The 19,049-nt window shown below is 39.8% G+C and overlaps 1 protein-coding gene across 33 annotated transcripts in view; it reads left to right on the top strand.

The window, feature by feature from the left end:
• Positions 1-19,049, top strand: part of mbl (splicing regulator muscleblind) — a 547,255-nt gene that overhangs the window by 366,001 nt on the left and 162,205 nt on the right. For 17 of the 33 annotated variants that reach the window (XR_015535243.1, XR_015535244.1, XM_022084802.2 and 14 more), the window contains one exon: positions 3,779-5,355. The exons of the other annotated variants lie outside the window; for them this stretch is intronic. Coding sequence is in view for 15 of the 17 variants with exons in the window: in XM_022084802.2 (XP_021940494.1) it covers positions 5,170-5,355 (186 nt within the window). In the remaining 2 variants the exon portion in view is untranslated. The remainder of the gene's footprint in view (positions 1-3,778; positions 5,356-19,049) is intronic. 33 annotated transcript variants of the gene reach the window in all.

Raw genomic sequence — 19,049 nt, 5'->3', positions numbered from 1 at the left:
CAGATAGACTTGTTGACGGATTTAATTAAATTTGATATGAATGTCATGCCACAAAAGACCATTGCACACTTGTTTATTTTAACTTACCGTAGTCAATACCCTTTGTTAAGATACGTTTTATGGCGATGTGACAATAGCCATAAGTTGAAAATTCGATTAATTCTTGATTTGTCATCCGGAAACAAATATTAATTCTTTCAAAAAGTGAAACACTAGGTAGGCCTATGTTGATGTAGAGATATCTGCAGTCACATTGGATTAATATCTTCATGGATCGACCATTCACAGCCCTGAAGATGGTAACTATGTTTCTCCGAAACGATTTATTCTTCCGACGAGTTTGCTCGGCGCCAAAACTCAGGAGATAATCGTCCTCTGTGCCGTGAAATCAAGTATCCCAGACGGCAATTTTTTTAGAATCTATATACAGTTAGATTTTAAATGTGAATTTCGAGACTTGATTGATGTGTCGTATCTCAAGTCGGTTTTACAATAGCGTTACTTACGAGGTCGTACGGATTTTTGGTCAGTGCAGTTTGCAAGGGTTGGTTGGTCTCACACACAACAGACGAAAGTATTAATGACAAATGCCATGTGCCCATGGGAAGTGCCATGTTGCATACAAGCTGACCAAACAGCCACGCAACCCATATTAAGATATTTGTTGATGATTGTAATTCAATATTCTTCAAGTGGACTGACTAACACACAGCATCACTGAGGCTGTAGAAGAGCCCCCCGCCAAGTTGTTGGCTTAGCTCGCGTGATTCCGTCAGTTGACTTTGAACAGTTGTAGCGGAGGGATGTCTTTTTCACAAGTGCAACGAGTGTTCATTGCCGAACATAACGTGGCACCTCGTTCCTACTTGCGACTAAATTTCCTTATTCTTGTGTGCCAAATAAATTGACAGTATGTCGTTTGGTCAGCCATTTCCGTTAGCAAGTGTGCAGGACAGAATTCGTTTTGTCTTCTTTCGGTTTAAAGTAACGATGTTTGGACGATATCCGTCAAACCTTGTGACGCTGTCCACTAACGTTCCTGAGAAAAACCTCTCCTCGGAACGAGTTTACCCCCCCCCCCCCCCCCCAAATAGAACATGTGTCAGGAATGGTTTCCGTGACTTCGATCACCGTGTACAATAATAACGGGCTAAAACAATAACCAGAAAGTAATAAGTTATTAAATTCCAATAACATACGTGATTCTCTAAAGGTTTGTGACAGTGATTAATTCGTTCAGATATTTTGTGAAAGAAGCGAGGGTGTGGGTTGATCGACTGTCACCTACCAGGGACCTTTATACTGAGATTTGATCTTTATTAGAAAATTGTAGCGGCGGATGAGATTAAATTAGGATGTTTTTTTAATATTATTAGGCTAATACGTTATCGTAGTCAAGGTGATGCAAGGGAACATTACTTGGCTCAACTGATATAAAACAATTTTTGTTTAGACTGGAAGTTCTTATTTGTAAGTAGGTTACAGTACTGCAATATTGTTGAGTAGCCCTGCATAGTATTTTCTTGTGCGTACTTTGTACATTTTGGATGCAGCTTACCTGAATATCGTAGTCAGAAATAATGTTCCTCACATCGCAGTTTAATGTTCATATTCGGATAGCACATCCACAAATGAATCTTTCCCGAGCAGGCCTGTCGATTACAGCCTGCCTTTAAAGTTAAGCCTGTGTTTAATTTTGAGTAAAATATTGGTTTTAAATAGTGCGTTTTGTGTGTGTGGTTCAGAATCGTTATTTTTTGTATCAGGAGTGTCGAATGATCTATATTTGCCTAAAATTTGCAGAAAACAACCATTTCATTACATCAAAATCCAGGTTTTCTTGTTGTCTACAGTTTGTCACCAGATGTATTTAGTAATTTGACCTACTGTAACGAGCAAATTTTATTGTTGGACGTTAAACAAATACGAATTAGAACAATCGGTGTATGTTTGTTTGTAGGAGACCTTGGTATAATACTTCCCCTTCGTGTCTCTATATTCCTGTGTGAAGATAAACGAACGTAAGCGTAAATAGTGGGAAGTGAATGTTCCGCTAACTACAGTCAGAATGCCAGGGAATTTGCAACACTGACATATGAATAAATGAAGCCGAACCAGTTATTTATAACGGAATAAGAAAATATCGTTGGATTATTGCCTTCATTTGCCTACACCCCTCACAGTTTGGTTTGTAACAAATAATATGGATTGAATGAAATAAACGACAGTTTAGTTTTTGTGCTTACTTCCTGAAATTCGTTGATGTTATTCCCAGACTGTATTAGTGTCTGTATATTCAAATGGTCACAATTTCCGTTAAGCGAGGAAGCTGTTTTTCGGTAATTTAAGATTGTTCATCATAGATCACAGATTCCTCTAATGCATTTATCATTCAGCCGATTGTGACTTCTTCTGACACAAGACTACTTTCATTACAGATCTGTGGCCATAATTAGCGTATTCCTATAATGAAAGGCGACGTATTTATCCAACAACTGAATTACTATAATATGTGCTGTGCTACAGCTAGCCAGACAGTGTGCTGAATGGATTCACAGATGGGCCTAATGTGTTTCTTAATAGCTGAAGAAACTGGTTTTTATTTGGAAGCCAATAACATGCTTATTGAGGAGTGTCCAAACTGGGATTTGGTGATCCCCAATTGTGTGTGCCGTCCGCTGGAAACAGCTTTGGGTGATGGTCACGTGTTGGCCAAGCGCGTCACCACGTTTTGCTTGCAAATCCTGTCGCACTACCAGGGTGCTCCTGGACATTCTATCTGTTGCTATGTCACACGCAGGTGCGACCAGGGATTGTGACATCCCAGGGGTTTGTAGTAGACCTAATAGTGCTTTATTGTCAGGATTAGTGTAGAGCATTGTGTTGTATTTGTGTGCATTGTGTAGCTTTTCTTCTTTGGATGCAATCTGTCTATTAGCATCATATAACTAACATGCTGAATAATTGATTCAGATCCGTAGAGTAAGCACTACAGATGGATGGGTGTAGGTGACGTGGACGGAAGGAAATATGGCTGTCTTTTGGGTTGTAGCGCTGTGTAGTCTGGTAGAAGTTAGTCCTTTCTGCGTCCATCATCAGGGCGATGGCGATCACCCTGATCAGACTGAACGGCACAACACAGAAGACAGCCATATTCTTTGTTGCTTTCGTGAGAACCTCAGCTCCTGTTTATTGAAGGAAATTCGTATTTAAAATGTCCACGTCATGTATTTGAAACTGAGTACCGTGCTTTCGAGAGCACGTTTTGGCGTGGTTAGTGACTTTTACTTATCATATGGGTCACGTATGTGCGTTTCAAATGCTCGTAATTAACTGCCAGATTGCAGAGATTTCTTGTAATGTGCAAGGGTTACCGGTTTCCAACTTTTATGTAGGCCCACTGCACGCATACGCGATTGAGCTGTCCTGCAACAAGTCTGGAAAGTGACTAATGTTTTCATTGCCTTGCTGGTACAAGTAACGTAATACGATGACCTACGTGTTTCACTTTTCACTGCCCTTGGTGTCATTCTGCTTCATAGTCGAGAAATATGAGCGCAAATTTTCTAGATTCATGTGTAATTTGTTAGATAAACGTAACTGTGTTTTGTAACTATTATTATGGGCTAGGAGTGGAAACCCTTGTCCATGTGCATTAATTCTGCTGCTTGCAAATGGGGTACGGCGTGCTTTCGCCCGTACATAGCCAACATTATAAAGCTTTGTTTATAAAATAGTTCGGCAGTTTAAACATGGCTGTTTTCCATTTTTTTTGCAGACCTTTAACCCTTGGAGAGAGCTACACCGGGCAGCCTGCTTGATCCATCCGGCCAGCCAATCATGCGCTAGCTTACATCTGCCTGTTCCCCGCCCCCTTACCTTTCGGAAGGCGCCACTGCGTGTTGCTTTGTTCAAACTTAATCATAGACTACTTCGCTTCTGGGCTGCAATTCATTCAGCACATACATTCGCTTACTGCTTGTCTCATCCATCATCTTTCTGTGTGCGTCTTAATTGTGTGTGCCGAAACCCATCTTCAGTCCCTGACATACACTGAAAGAAGACTGATTCACTGTTGAACGTGCTCTGAAAACCGAAGTTTCAGAAACGTGAAGCTCTGAACTGCCTACTTAGAACTGTTAAAAGACTCCGTATTTGGCGTTTATCAGAAACTGTTTTCAAGTAACATTCGTAAAGAAAAGTCAAGATATTCTTCACGAATTTTAAGGTCTGGGCCCACGCAAACTAATCCTGTCCCCTAACTGCATAACGAATCCTGTAGTCTGAAGACCGCCAGGCACTGCATTAGAACAGCACATAGTCTTGAACCTCCACATGAATTTATAGAATATGTGTAACATTATATCCATAACTAGTGTCTAGCTCCTTCCAAGAAGGGGGAGATCACAGTATATAGATATTGCGAACCAAAGTAGTTTTCTACGATTGTGCAGGAACTGCAAGAAATCAGGGACTCCTCTGTCCAACTGGCGGTGGTCTCTTGGGAATAAGGTGATATTTTATGGTCCAGTGATATTAATAGTATATTAACCTTAATATTTTATTCGTTACTAGTCTTCATTTGCCATTCATATTAAGAAAATATATATATAAAACTCGTTCCAAGTGCAGAGAATTACTGTCTATAAATATTGAGCATATTTAAACATTTACTAGTTGATGCAATCAACAAGTTAAGAAGCACTGAGTGCAGAAATACATGCCAGTTTTGCAGCATCGGTTTTAAAAGTGTGTGATTTTTAAGAGAAGAAAGAACTTTTAATGAACTATATTAATGAAATATAACCTGCGTGTTTGTATGTATTGACACGCACTTGTATAAATAAATATATATATTTTTTGTGTATGTACTGAAGAACATCGTAACATCGACCGACAAAGAAGTCACCTCCATCTCCGTTCTACTAAAACTGTTGCGGGTCCTGTAATTCAATTAACAAGGAAACAGTTTGTCCCTCCATATAAAGTAAAATAAACGAAGACACACCATTCTCAATTCATAGGATTCATATTTTAATAGACAACATCGACGCTTCAACTTTCGTCATTCTGTTTCCCGGAGGCCTAGTGAGCAATACGCCCCCTCCTGCGCCCCCCAACCCTCCAAGTTCCCCCTTACCCCAAACTACGGCGGCAGTAGGCACCAGTATGGCCATGGTCAACATGAACAACTTGCTTAACGGGAAGGACTCTCGCTGGCTGCAGCTCGAGGTTTGCCGAGAGTTCCAGCGAAACAAGTGCACCCGACCCGACACCGAGTGCAAGTTCGCTCACCCTCCGGCCAACGTGGAGGTGCAGAACGGGCGTGTCACCGCCTGCTACGACAGCATCAAGGTAAGGACAAACTTTTACTTGCGGCCATGGGAACTTCGCGTTGTCAGATGGAAGTATGCAGACAAACGTGACGGTCTGGGAGCGTCTGTAGAGAAATGCCTTTTAGTAATTGCTTTTCTGCTTCCAGTTAGCTGAATTTTTATATCGCCAGCAGTGCTTGTGACTTTGAATAGACCTTTATATGCAGTTATAGTCTTAAACTTCCCAATCAAACATTGATGTAAAAATTAATAACACTTATGTTCAAAAATTTTATCATGGCGTAGGTTAACATTATGAGTCATCAGGTTCAGCTGGATTGAATCTTGTTAACTTACTTTTCACATTATTAATATTTACAACTTATGTCAAGTGTTTCTTTCGGAACAAATGGATTTACATTTGTAGTTTTTGTGGAAAGATACGCTTAATACAGTAGCATCTAAAATTTGTATATGGTTTAAATACTTTCAAATCTGTCTCATGAAAACGCGGTTATCAATACTAGTTCGTATTCGGGAGGTTATGAGTTCATATAATCGGCCGGGATACAGTTTTTCGACACAGGTTTTTCGTGGTTTTTGACAATCCCGCCAAGCGAATACAATAACTGTACATTAAATTAGGCCACGACCGCTTCCTTCCGTATCCATTGCAATAAATATTTTATTATATTATTCGATTTTGTGGAGTCTTGAGCCACTGGGAGGGACGTAAAATTAACTATAAATAATAAGCTACTAAATAAACATGTCTCTGGACGAAATCCATAGGCAATATAACATTTAAAACGAGGTTGTAATGGGTTATGTCGGGATCAGATTGTCAGGAACATGAAACAGACGTTGATTTTCGTTTCATTAGTTCCCACCTGTTGGTTTGAGCGCTGTGTAAAGAATTATCCTTATCTTTAGGAGATGATTATAAAGAAATCGTTCGACACATGTTGACGCTTGTTACGAGGGCTTCAGAAATAACTTTTATTTGCTAGCCAACACGTAGTCTCGTTTTGTATTTCGTAAAAGTAATGGGAGTATAAATATTATAACGGACTTCAACTATTTATGTACCAAATTTTAGATTATTAATCTTTTGTTATACTTTTCATGAGGTTGAAGGAAAAAATCTCCTGCGATGTAGTGGCAGGAGACGGTGCTGTTATGAATTGTAACTTGTAAGTACGTATTATTAATCTGCTGTGCTTCTATGTACCACATGCACTGTATATGTAGTACTGTCGTAGGATCGCGACCAGTAGCGAGGTGCTGTGTGAATAGCGATACAGAACCTTATGGTCTCTAAAATCGGCGAATTTCTTTACCGACTACTGCTTCTCGAGGGCTCTTCCCCGTAGAGTTATACTTTGCATTGACTTAAAAAAAGGTTATGTGATCTGATTGCCAAACCAATCAAAACGTATTCACGAGTGGCACAACATTATATAATTAAACATCTGGACACCAAGTCTGAACGCAGTCGATGTTAAGTGGTTTTATTTTTATGTTAATACTCCAAAAATTCGCACAGACGAAGAGTTGAGAACGTGTGGTAGGAATGTTTGTGGTCGGAAATGTTTTGTGGCTGTTTTGCGTGCTCGTTGTTTCTGGACGTGCGATACATCATTTGACATAAATGCCAGTGGCGTAACAGTTTAGTGTCATTGCATGCAAATCGTAAATCGTATTGTGAAACTGCATTCTCCGACAGACATATTTTATTTTATAATTGTGAGAGAGTATTAGTGGGCATGCATGTTACTTATAAAGATAAGCCAAGAGAAAATACTCTCATACCGTAGATTAGACACTTTTGACTTATCGTGCTCGATAAAAATAAGACTATTAATCGATTTTGTGTCATTCTAGGAAGAATGAATAGTTTAAAAGTTTAGCTACTCAGGTTTTGAGTATGCAGCACAATTTCCAAATGTGTTCTTTACGATTTTGCGTCTCGGCATCTAGACTTCATTTTTGTCTGTTGCATCTAACATTCTGTTGTAGACGAATATTATGTGCTATGTCTGTTTAGTATTTTGTTATCAGGAGTACAAAGGCCTAAACGTTAGGAAACCTTTGTTTTTTTGGAAGTATCTTACAGATTTTTCGTCTTGTCCACTCTTGCGGCAGAAATGAGTACTAAAACCCGTAACGTACGAGGCGCGTCCCAAAAGTAAGTTTCCCACTCCTCCCACAGCTAGCAAACCTTATATTGAGCGAAGCGACTGTGCGTACGTGATAGAGCAATGACGTAGCATGGCGCATGCACTAACGGCACTTCCCGCGTTCTCACAGTAGCATCGTTACGGCTGTTGAAGATGGAGGTTCTTATTCCAGCTCCCGCCGACTGTGAAGTGCGGTCAGTGATAACGCTAGGCCGCGCACGGCTCGACGGACAGCAAGTCTCCTGCAGGAGTTCAGGTGGGAGGTGTTTAATCATTCACCCTACAGCCCGGACCTCGCTCCCAGTGATTTCCATCTTTTCCTACACCTCAAGAAATTCCTGTCCCGTCAGCGTCAGCGTTTTGAGAATGACAGAGAGGCGGAGATGGTTGTCACACAGTGGTTCCAATCCCAGGCGGCAGACTTCTACGACACAGGTATTCAAAAGTTGGTCCCACGGTATGACAAATGTCTCAATTCCGGTGGCGAATATGTTGAAAAACAGCTGGACACTTGCTGTATCTGTTGCAATAAATATTTCCATGAAATTGTGTTTTGTTTCTGTAAACGGCCCCAGGGAAACTTACTTTTGGGACGCGCCTCGTATATACGCAGCTGTTGTAAAATGATTTCCATGACAACATAGTCTTTGAATATATGCACCAAAATTTCACTTGAGTTGGCAAAACAACAACATGAACTCGGGCAGTGAATATTGAGCATAAGTAGAGAACGGACGCTCATTTATACAAATCGAGAACGAGAGAGAGCGCTAAACGAAGGTTTCTGAATTTGTCCGATATTCCATTAAGCACATAACAGGTTTCAAAGCTGTGTAATTTTTATAGTAACATTTATAACTGAAGAAAAGTCCTTGGCCTGTTTGAAGAAAAGCTTGTTGGTGTCACTACTGGCGAGAACGTTGAGTGTTATTCTTCGCATTAAAGTTTTTAAATATTTGACGCGAAGTGTTCCGTTTCGTTACAGATATTTGTAAGATTTGTATTGTTGCAGAGCGATTCGCGCTACATTGATTCATTAAATAACTAACGCGCGACACTGAAAAACGTTTCAGACAGACGTTACAGGTCGTAATGAGATTACACATCGCGTTTTTTTGCACAGTCAATCATTTATAGTACCGGGTCTTCAATTTATGCGGTAACGGCCTTGCTTGCACTGCGTGCTCGGCCGGTACACTGTTGACGTCGGCAGGCTGGCGCGTGTTCTTCCCGTGAGTCGCAGGTGAATCAGTTTCAGTGCCGCTAGTAACAGCGAACTACGAATATTTCTCGTCACTAATACATGTTATTCCAACCTTAATGTTATGAAGAGGATGTTCATGCAACTGATGTGGATTTTCGGAACTGTAGTAGCTGTTATTTTGAGTGTTGACATATCCACTTAAATGCAGCCATGCTTCATCACTAAAAAAACAATAGCTCTGGATTAACAATCCCATCATGCACGGATCCCAACAACCAATTGCAGAAACGAATCCTAGCACCAGTGTCAGGATTTGTGAGTCTCTGAACAATAGTGGTCTTATATGGTCGCAATTTCAGAAGTCTCGTTGCTGTGTGAGCAGATCCCAATGACACGCCAGAACGTGCCAAAGATTTCCTTGGACTTTTTTCTAAGAAAGCCCCAATTTCATCCAATTTTTCTTCCGTCAATACACTCCGTTTCCTTTTCTTTTTATCCAAAACTGATCCCGTACTACGAATTTTTTTTACTAATCTCTCTATCATGGGCCTGCTAGGAACACTTTCACCAGGAAAATGTCTGCGATATTTACGGCGGCATCTTCCGTAGGACGAATATTTGGTATATGTTTGACTAAGAACACACGTTGCTTAATACTATACACCATATTATCAACGTCAATCCGCGACGAGAGACGCAATGAAACTGATTCGCCGGTGACTCAGGGAAGAACACGCACCAGTCTGCCGACGTCAACAGTTTACCGGCCGAGCACGCAGTGCAAGCAAGGCCGTTACCGCATAAATTGAAGACCCGGTACGTTCGACTTGAGTTTAAAGTAAATCAGGGTTAAATTTTACTCGATCAGTATGAATCGAAAATTAAATTAGTACACCCCCGGTCTCGTACAAAATTTAATCGAAATACATTAAGTTGTTTTGGGGATAAACCATACGGACGGACAGCCCCCCCCCCCCCCCCCCGCAAGCTTCGATCAAGGATCGCATAAAAACGCGTGTATGTGAAGTATTATTAGCCTCTGCTTTTCCTTTATCACATACCCCCATTCACTGATAGGCCGGTTTTTCTTATCGACTCTGCTGATATAATGATTTATTGATCAGTGCTAATTTGTGCTTTTTCATAATGTCAAAAGTCAAGAGTCACCGACTTCGGTGTACTATAACGTTACACAGTTAAACGGAATGCAATGACATTACATTTTTAAATGTCTTTCATGCCTTCGATTTGAGCTAGAAAAGCCACAAGATTAAAAAGAGTATAGGCCTAGTTAGTCTTGAACCACGCCAGTTGGAGAAATATAATGTTGCTAATTTTTAAAACTTTCAGGGTCGTGAGATGTCTAATAGTCCAATGCAAAATTATTAAATTATTAGGTGTCTACATTTTTCAAACATCAAACACGGGTTATGATTTATAAAATTATATTATATTTAAATAATAATACACAACCCTACATTTTGGGGATAATTAGAGACATTTAAAACAAATGTGGTGATTTTTTTAGGTCTTATAGGAGAAATACATTTTAATATACTTACTTTAGCTGATTGTTGTTTTTACATTTTTGTATATAAAGTAATTAACATCTAAACATGTTATAATTTGTTTTAAATTGCAGATAAAGTAGGATATTTTGCATATAAAACTTTTAGAATAGTCCACATATATTTTATGCTAGTGGTTAGCTAATATAAACGTAGTAGGCCTATAGTGTAGGCTTTATAATTAATTATAGCCATGAAGTGTATAACCTGTAACTGCCATTATTTCAGCAACACTTTCGAATCTGTTTGTCTATCAGTTTGTAATAAACCTTTGATGTAATAGTAGAGGTCCAAACATGTAGTTTTATATTTTTGAGTTTTAATAAATTTTTATTTTAACTAAGCTCGAAATTTATTGAATATTTTGGATACTAATTTGTTCCTGATCAACAATGATGTTACATTGGGATTATTAAACGTTAAAAGTCGTGTACTATTAAATAGTGTTTTCTAACCTTTTATATTTTTGGTTATATGTAACTGCCGCAGAATGGAATTTATTCGTGAAGAAACCTAGCGCCTAGCGCTGTCTCACAATTCGTTTCTTTTATCAGATAGGTCTTATTAACTTTACGTGGTTTAGGGCGGGGTCCCATTTCGAGATCATGCGAGCGTGTTACCTGTTCTTTATTATATTCACCCGTTTCCTGTCTCGATCAATGCCAGTTCGTACAAAATTACCGGAATATAGCTTTTCACCACACACCGCGATGTGCCTACACTGATATATCGTGAAATGCTATAGTTTGTGGTTGGTCAGTCAGTGAACAGCTTATATCGGCAACCAAGTGTTGACTCTTAGTTCGTATATAAGTATGTGATCGGCGGTGTGTGTAAGCCTTAACTAGCTGGCTAACAACACTTGACTGGTTGGAGCTGGCTTGTGATACATTTTATCTTAGTCTTTCTTCTGTTTTACAATGTACCACTTAACTACGACAGTAAGACAGAAAACGTTTTTCTATTTTTAGTTTTTCTAAGTTTTATCCGGGTTAACACGGCTGGACTCTCTTTTCCATTCAACTGATTACAAACCGCAGACTGATTAATTTCGAGGTCACTTCATAGGCCGATCAGCTGACGAGAAATGGCAAGTCTGATTGGGTTTATACGTACAGTACAGTGAGTTTTATATCTGCTGAGTCTGAAGAACTTTTAAAGTTCTTTACTGTTTTTCATAATGGAAGGCGAGGTTGTTAATCACTTTAATTGACTTCAGGAATAATTACGTAAATTTAATGAGTAAACAAATTAATGTTCAGTCCACGACTGTAATCTTGAGACTTGCAAGGAATGCAGGAAGTCTGAAGCGTTAAAGGCAGACGCTATCTTACCTCCTTCACCCCACTTCCTCACCCCGCAAGTCAAAGATTACAGTCGTGGACTGAACATTGAGTGTTAGGCGATGGAGTCTGTGAATCGAGGTTTTTAATTTTATTATTATTCCTTACGATATATTCCACTTGCTCGTAACAGTGGCCGCGTGGGCCTTGTGCCGCTGGGACCGTGGGGTCGAATTCCACTCAAGCCATAGATGTTTGTTCGCGTTTTTCTGTGCCGTGCTATCCTGTGTACAGGTAGAGGCTTTGCGACGGGCTGATCCCTCGTCCAAGGAGTCCTAGCGAATGTCTATAGATCAGAGGTAACGTGAGTTAGGACCCGCAGATGCACAAGGCACTGAAGGACGGGTCGTCTCCACTTGGCGCGGTTCAACCTCGCATCATACAAGGGCATCATTTCTTTCGGAGCAGGTGGGGATTTTAACTGCTAAGGTTTACAATAAATACGTGGAGGTTTATTTTGGTGATTTGTGTAGTATTTAAAATGCCTTTTATGCCCGTCTTGAGCTTAACCCCGAGAAGTATCAGGCTGTAAGCACGAGGTTTTGAGTAGACTTACATCCAGTGGGATTGATGAATTTATTTGCCGGCATGAAACTTGTGGCTTCGTACGTCAGGACGGCTTTTAATCTAGAAGATATGCAGCGTTTAAGCTTAATCCTGGCCCCTTGCTTTGCAGACATGGGCTGTTTGCATTCTGTGGATATAGCTTTGCCATTGCCATGTGTGTGTGTGTGTGTGTGTGAGAGCTTGACCTTCCGCAACCGGTTTTGACTTCGCCCGCGGGAGCGGGGACTTCACGTTATCCAAGGTTATTCTCATGAACCAAAGGAAAAGACGTGCCTCAACGGATTGTGGATGGTTTTATGGATGCTGTAGCTCCAGACTTTCTCCCCTTGCATGTATGGTAAATAGTATCGATCCACTGATTTTTTCCCCCGTTTGCACCCTTCACGTCTTCTGCCTCGTCGGACGTTCATGTATGTTGTGGTACAGATTGATTGTAACAGGGCTGTAGCCCGTATAAAAGAAAGTAAAGCCTGTAAGTACCGTTATTAAAGGTGTGGTGCAAATGAAAGATGAAAACTTGAAATAATAATTTGTGCTTGCGACCATCGAACGCCTCTGGTGTTTTAGACACTGGATCAGTGTTTGACGTGCCCTTTGGTAAATATAATAACGGTTTATGCTGATATGTATTTGTTCCAGCTATCTCAAAGTTACTATGCTTTGCATTTCCTTTTACCCGTTCGTTGCTCGTGAGAAATAACAGTATTTTTCTGAGCGATGTTCCTGGTTTTAAATATGTCAGTTGTATGAACTTAAAAATAATTCAGCTCTCCTTATTATTGCATGAACCTGCATAAAGGACTGACGATTGTTTACTCCGTGTTGATGTACTCTTTCCGCCAAATAAATTGACTGTGTTTTTAATTCGCAGTTGTCTATAACGTGCAATCTGCCCGCTTCAGAAATGAGTAATAAATTTTTCTGTTCACTGTATTAGATCAAAGTTACTAAAAAAAAATTGGCTTATGTACTACAAAGTTTTATCTTCCAAGCTGTAAAGTTAATAAGCAGGAAATAAAAATGTATTTTAGCCCTGATTAGTCACCAGGTAGGGAAAGTATGCTCACATGGAATTTGTATTCGATACCAGATGCTAGATACTAGTCAGGTTCTAGTGAAAGAAATGTGGGACACGAATGCGTGTGTTCGCAAGTATATTTAAGAAAATATGTTTAGCATATTACAATTCCAGTTAATGGAGTTTCGGCAGTCTGCGGTAGGTGATTAATTATCTTTTTTGTTCATCGCGCTGTTGAACAGTTAGAAAACGGAACTTAACAGATTCAGTAAAGGGATTGCAGTGCGGTGTTCTAGATTGTATATACATAGGGTGCTCACTTGAACGCATTACAGCAAAAAATATCGTGGCATAAGCGTATTTAAAGTTGGTTAAAAAGTGGCAGTTCTTTTATAATAGCAGTTTTAGTGCATTGGCATGGTTAAAGCTAACACACCGTTAATTTCCCACCAACAAAACACACTTTGTGTTGATGAATAAAGTGTCAGATACGCTTGGTGAGGCCTGCAAGTATAGGTACCGCGTTTTTCTTATCTTGTAACTCGGATAGATAACTGTATTAGACGTTGGCTTATCTGTCTGTAGTGGAAGGGATGTCGAAATTTCATGATTTGAACATTAATTCTTGAAAAGCAAATATTTTACCAAGTGAAGGCGCAAAAGTTAGGAACGCCATTTTGCTTGGGGAAAAGTGGCTTATGCATGTAAATCTATAATGATTTTTTAACAACGGCAGTTTGTCCGTCAGGTACGTTCTTCAGTAAACCTTTCTTCTTTTAGAAACCTTGCAGTGTTCGTCACGTATGCATAACAGCTGACTCATTGCCCTGGTGGAGTTTATTTAATCCTTTTTAAACCCACAAGACTCGTTCCTAAGTAATTTCTGGCGACAGAGAAGTGTGGAGACAAACCTTGGCCTAGGCAAGTAACGGTAGTCGGACACCTGCTTGGACCTCTTCGTATTTGTAGTGTCATAAGGCGACTTAAAGTGTATGGCTTACTGATGTCAACATTAAAACATTTCACATTTAGAATCTTATCTTTTTTTAGAGATATCAAACATGTATTGTTCAAAGAGATGTTGTATTGCCTATAGCGTAGGACATTGGGTATGGCGTCATGACCAGAGCCGCGCTGCCCTGTGGGTGCAACGGGTACATCAGTTCCCAAAGGATTACTGATTAAAATGGCCACATGTGTGTAATTAATGCCAAGTATGAACGTTTGGATGATGATTCTCACAGTGATTGAAGCGCATTGCAAAAAAAGAACACTTTTAAAAAATCGATGTTATTATTAGTTTTGAGGTTCTCTTGGAGTCGAAGATATCAATAGTGATCTTCAGGGTTTTGTCGACATGTAGTCTTGTAGGTAGTTACCAACGTTTCATAAGATAGTATTGTTTCCATTTTCAGGGAAGAATATTGCGCTCGACGCTTACGTCTGATGTTAATATGCAGTGATTAAGATGATAGTACGATTAAGGAACGAGTTGGACGAGAACGTTATACCCATCAGTTTGGAAAGAATGTCTGATTGTGAAGTTTACGGTTTATAGAAAAGTAGATGACGTGTATTTTCAGTTATTTATCCAGTTTTATCAAAAATTGAATTCTCCAAGAATATCCTGAAGAAGTAAACTTTAAAATGTGTTATGGTCACATACGTTCCAGTCGTATTTACTGAAGCTTCGTATATCGCCCCTAGCCTTTAATGTGTGGATAAAATTAGAAAGCTGCACTTACGAGATGAAACATTCATGAAGAGTTTTGAAACTTCCAAATCCTCACTCTTATTCCGTTACAACCCAACATTTTTTTCTCTCCTGATATAATAATATAGAATCTGTTATATACTTTCTCGAGACAAGGAAATGGATTGATCAAACAGTGAATCACAACGAGTTTTGCATTAAATCGCTTGTAATAAATAAAGGGAGGGATGAGTTTGTTGGCAATTCTATATTCTTCTTTGTGTATCTTTCTTTCAAGTTTTTTTCTTGCTATCTTTTTGAGCTAGGGACCAGATAGACCTACCGTCATTTCGCATCTTCGAGTAAAAGGCTGAAGTATACAAATCTCTTAGTCGATCCAATCGAAACATCGAGAGAAAGTGCATGAAAAATACATTCACATGATTTATCGCTAGAGGAATGTTTTTTGATAGCCTACCCACTTTTTAAATTAAGCATCCTATAGCAGTTTCCTTTCAGCATTTGTTTGTTTTTCTTTTATGTAGATTTTATTTCCTTACCCGGATGTATTTCGTAGGCCTTTTTCGTGATTTTATTCAGGAATTTGTCCCCTGTGTATGCATTCTGCACAGAGTAAGAAAATAAAACAGATACAGTTCCAAAGTGTGTAGCAATTCTTCGCACTTTGGAAATGGGAAAAAAGAAACATTCATGAAGATAAATTTCTTGGAATTATTGTAAACAATAGCATCATAGAGGGTGAGGTACGAAAGTGTTTAGATTTTTATCTTGCAATGTTACAAGCACATCTTCAAAATTTGCACTATACGCATCTCTTCATAAACTACGCGGTGGTGAGTGTAAAATGAAAAAGATCCTTTTCCAAGTTTGAATTCAGATGCGCCATTACACTGATAGGCGTGTTTACGGAAAGTTTCGTCATAAAACGTTCCTTGAGCAAAAATGTTAACAGAGGATTAAATTGCGAAATAATCTCAACATTTTAACTTCACCAGGCGTAATCTGTGGGAGCTAAAATTATGTGCAGGCGCACATTTGTGATTTGCTTCACAGTTTAGTGAAAAATAAGATTGTTTAATGGTTCTTTTGCGTCACCGTGGTTTATGTTTCAGGGTTTAATCCCCTTGTCTTGGGGGGGGGGGGGGCAAGAGTTGAGTTGCGCTATAAAGCCGAACGAAGGAAAGAAATGAACCAAAGTGAGAAAGAGGGTTGGAATGAGAGAGGTGGGAAAAATGGGAAAAGTAGCAGGAAGTTGAGTTCCGGCCGAGGCAAAGTGGACGCAAATTCCCCGTTACGAGCTACAGGAATCCAGTTTACGGGCTTGAAAGTAGAAAGCGCAGTCACAAAATTGGTTAGAGATTCATGTTCGGAGCCGAAATTGCCCTTCGGTCGTTCTGCAAACAGGTTCCATAACTGCAAGGTAAGACTGTACACCTGGTTCTTTTCATGAAAATAATTTTTGCGCAGACTGTTTCATATTACTAACCATTTAGATGGAAAAGAATGATATCACCAGGATATTTTATCCACAAATTTGTGTTTAAATTGTCATTGTTATAGTTAGTTTAAAATTTTTTTTTGTTCTTACAGTAGTAGCCAAGGACAATGTAGAAAAGCTACCCACGTGTTTGCGACTTTGCTGTTGTTGAATCTACGTGATGAAATTAATTTGTGTTAATCGACAGACCAATTCTCACGCTCGGACAAACAGGTATTACTGGACGCAGGATATCTCTGAGCTTGAGCTACATTACAGTAAAAGAGGGGGGGGGGGGAGCAAGACGCCTGATGCTCTATCGCTTCCCTTCCCCTACCTCTGGTGGCTGGCCAACGAAGCTGAGGTATGTCTTGCGTCAAGTGGTGTAGTCTTTTCGCTACTGGGTTGTTTGCCTCCCACCGAACCCATCCAGCCACAAAGCGTGGGTAACACCTCTTTTCTGCTGAGCATATTTATGTGGTAGGTGCCATGCCGTACATTAGCTGCAGTATCCTGTATCCGCCACTCGTTGCTTATCTGGCATGCATTTCGTACACCAAAGATTTCCGCAATAAACGTTCATTCTTATCTCCTATATAAACAAGACTAACATTCCCTTCTGGGTGGGGATTTGAATAGCTCTCATGAGATGATAGGATGCGGCCTGTCACTTTTATTTGTTAGCGTTGCACAGGAGGCATGTCTGTCTGTCCGTCTGTCTGTCTGTCCGTCCGTCCGTCCGTCCGTCCGTCCGTCCGTCCGTCCGTCCGTCCGTCCGTCTTGTTCGAGATGTGACAAGATATTGTGTCTAACTGAAACATGGGAATCATCGCGATGTTTATTGCTGGCTTTGTGCGACTCATCCTGAAAACAAAGGGCAAGGAGAGACTTTATTATGCCCTACAGAGTAGCCCATTTCCGCCCAGTTAAGGAATGGTTTAGAACTGCTAGGCTTATTCGTGCGTTGACGTGGCAATGCTGATGCACAGTGAGGTTATGTTGCATCGTATGTTGTGTTTGTACAAGAGAATATTATCTGAATTAGCATTTGTATTTCGTCAACACGCATCTTCTATCTTCAGAATATTAATATTGTCAGGATTTGGACTTGCATGTAGTGTCCTCTAGTGTGAGCGAAAAATTGAATGTGATTTACTGTCTAGCATGCAAATATATTTTGATTTATAAATATCGTGATTAACACACGTTTGAATTTAAGGAGCCTAGTGCCCGCTAGAATTGAGGTTTTCAAGGCCTGTAGGGGCATATATAGGTAGCCATCGATTTACGCCGGGGATGCGTTCCTGGACGAACCGGCGTAAACGGAATCGGCGTATATTGAAACTCTTTTTTAATGTAAATCAATGGGAAGTCAATGACATGCGTTCCCAGCACCCAAACATTGACGAGTAATATAATGGCATTACATTTAAAGCTCTGAAATAACGTAAATAAAATCAAGGGAATTTAAAAAAAAAATATTTTATGCACTTACAATAGGCAATTCGATGGTCCCCGCGATTGACTGCGATTCTTTCATGTGACTGATGTGTACAGTCATCTCTGCTGTTATGCGATAGTTGCATTCATGTAAGACGCCGACCTATAGAAAATCGCGTAGTAAAAATAACCCCGGTACCTCCGCAGAGATTAAATTAGTCCTTTGAAAGTTTAAAGCGCCTGGAATGAAATTGCATAAGAGCAAACTCGCATATGCAAAAGTTTGCATTTCACAAACAGCTTTTACCGATTCATCGATCTCATTGGAGCAAATTCGCGTTAACGAAACACACGTAATTGCAGAGATGACTGTATTTATAATTTGTATTCAAAATCAGCGATGTAAGAATTACGATTTAGTATAAGAATCAGTACGAGATACTTTGTAAAACGTTATAAATAATGGTAAAACATATTTTTTCACTTTTTGACTCGGTGGTTTCAAAATCGGCGTTATTCTGAATCGGCGCAAATTGAGGGCTACCTGTATATGTTTGCCTCTTTTTATGTTGCGTTGGTATCTGTTTGTCGTTGAGCTGAGTCTTTGTCCACAGTGAGATATGTGTGTTATGTTGAATTATTGGGTTTATGCACGTAGCTTTTAATATAGTCTTACACACGACGTTTCGGGATGTTGATCTGTTATGTCTTCAGGTCATTATGCTGAGAGGTGTTTGGATTTTGTGTAACCGACAGTTGGGATCAAAGTCACGGTATGTTTTAATACTAGGCTGGTATGCTATTCTACTAGCCTGTTTTAGAAGCTCCGGGGTTCGATTTCAACCGTCGACTCTTTTTAAAGAATCGATTTGCCTGAAGACGTCGCATGAAAAGTCATCCGGCCTGTATCAAAAAAACCTCAGGCAGCAGGCAATGTTCAATATAATGTGAATTTAACACTAGCTGTGTAGCCATGTAAACTAAATTTCATGTTTTTTAACTGACGGAATTTTTCGAAACTTGATGTGGGCGCTGCATTCGTCGTGTAGTGTCCACGTTGTAACTGTACATGAGGACAACACTGGAATCGTGTTTGTCCTTATCTCATCGGCCTGTGCTTCTGTTCATTTATTGCTTTCCCGTCTAAAAGTTGCGACTGTGTGGCACTTCATTCGAGAATCTATCTGATGATTTGAATGGAATTTTGATGTTATACTTCCAGT

This window comes from Zootermopsis nevadensis, unplaced genomic scaffold (assembly GCF_977971745.1).
Source record: "Zootermopsis nevadensis isolate Lab colony 2312 unplaced genomic scaffold, Znev_1.0 Znev_ptg000002l, whole genome shotgun sequence".
Taxonomy (NCBI): domain Eukaryota; kingdom Metazoa; phylum Arthropoda; class Insecta; order Blattodea; family Termopsidae; genus Zootermopsis; species Zootermopsis nevadensis.
Note: the sequence above shows the minus strand (reverse complement) of the source record. Positions and strands in the feature narration are given on the sequence as shown.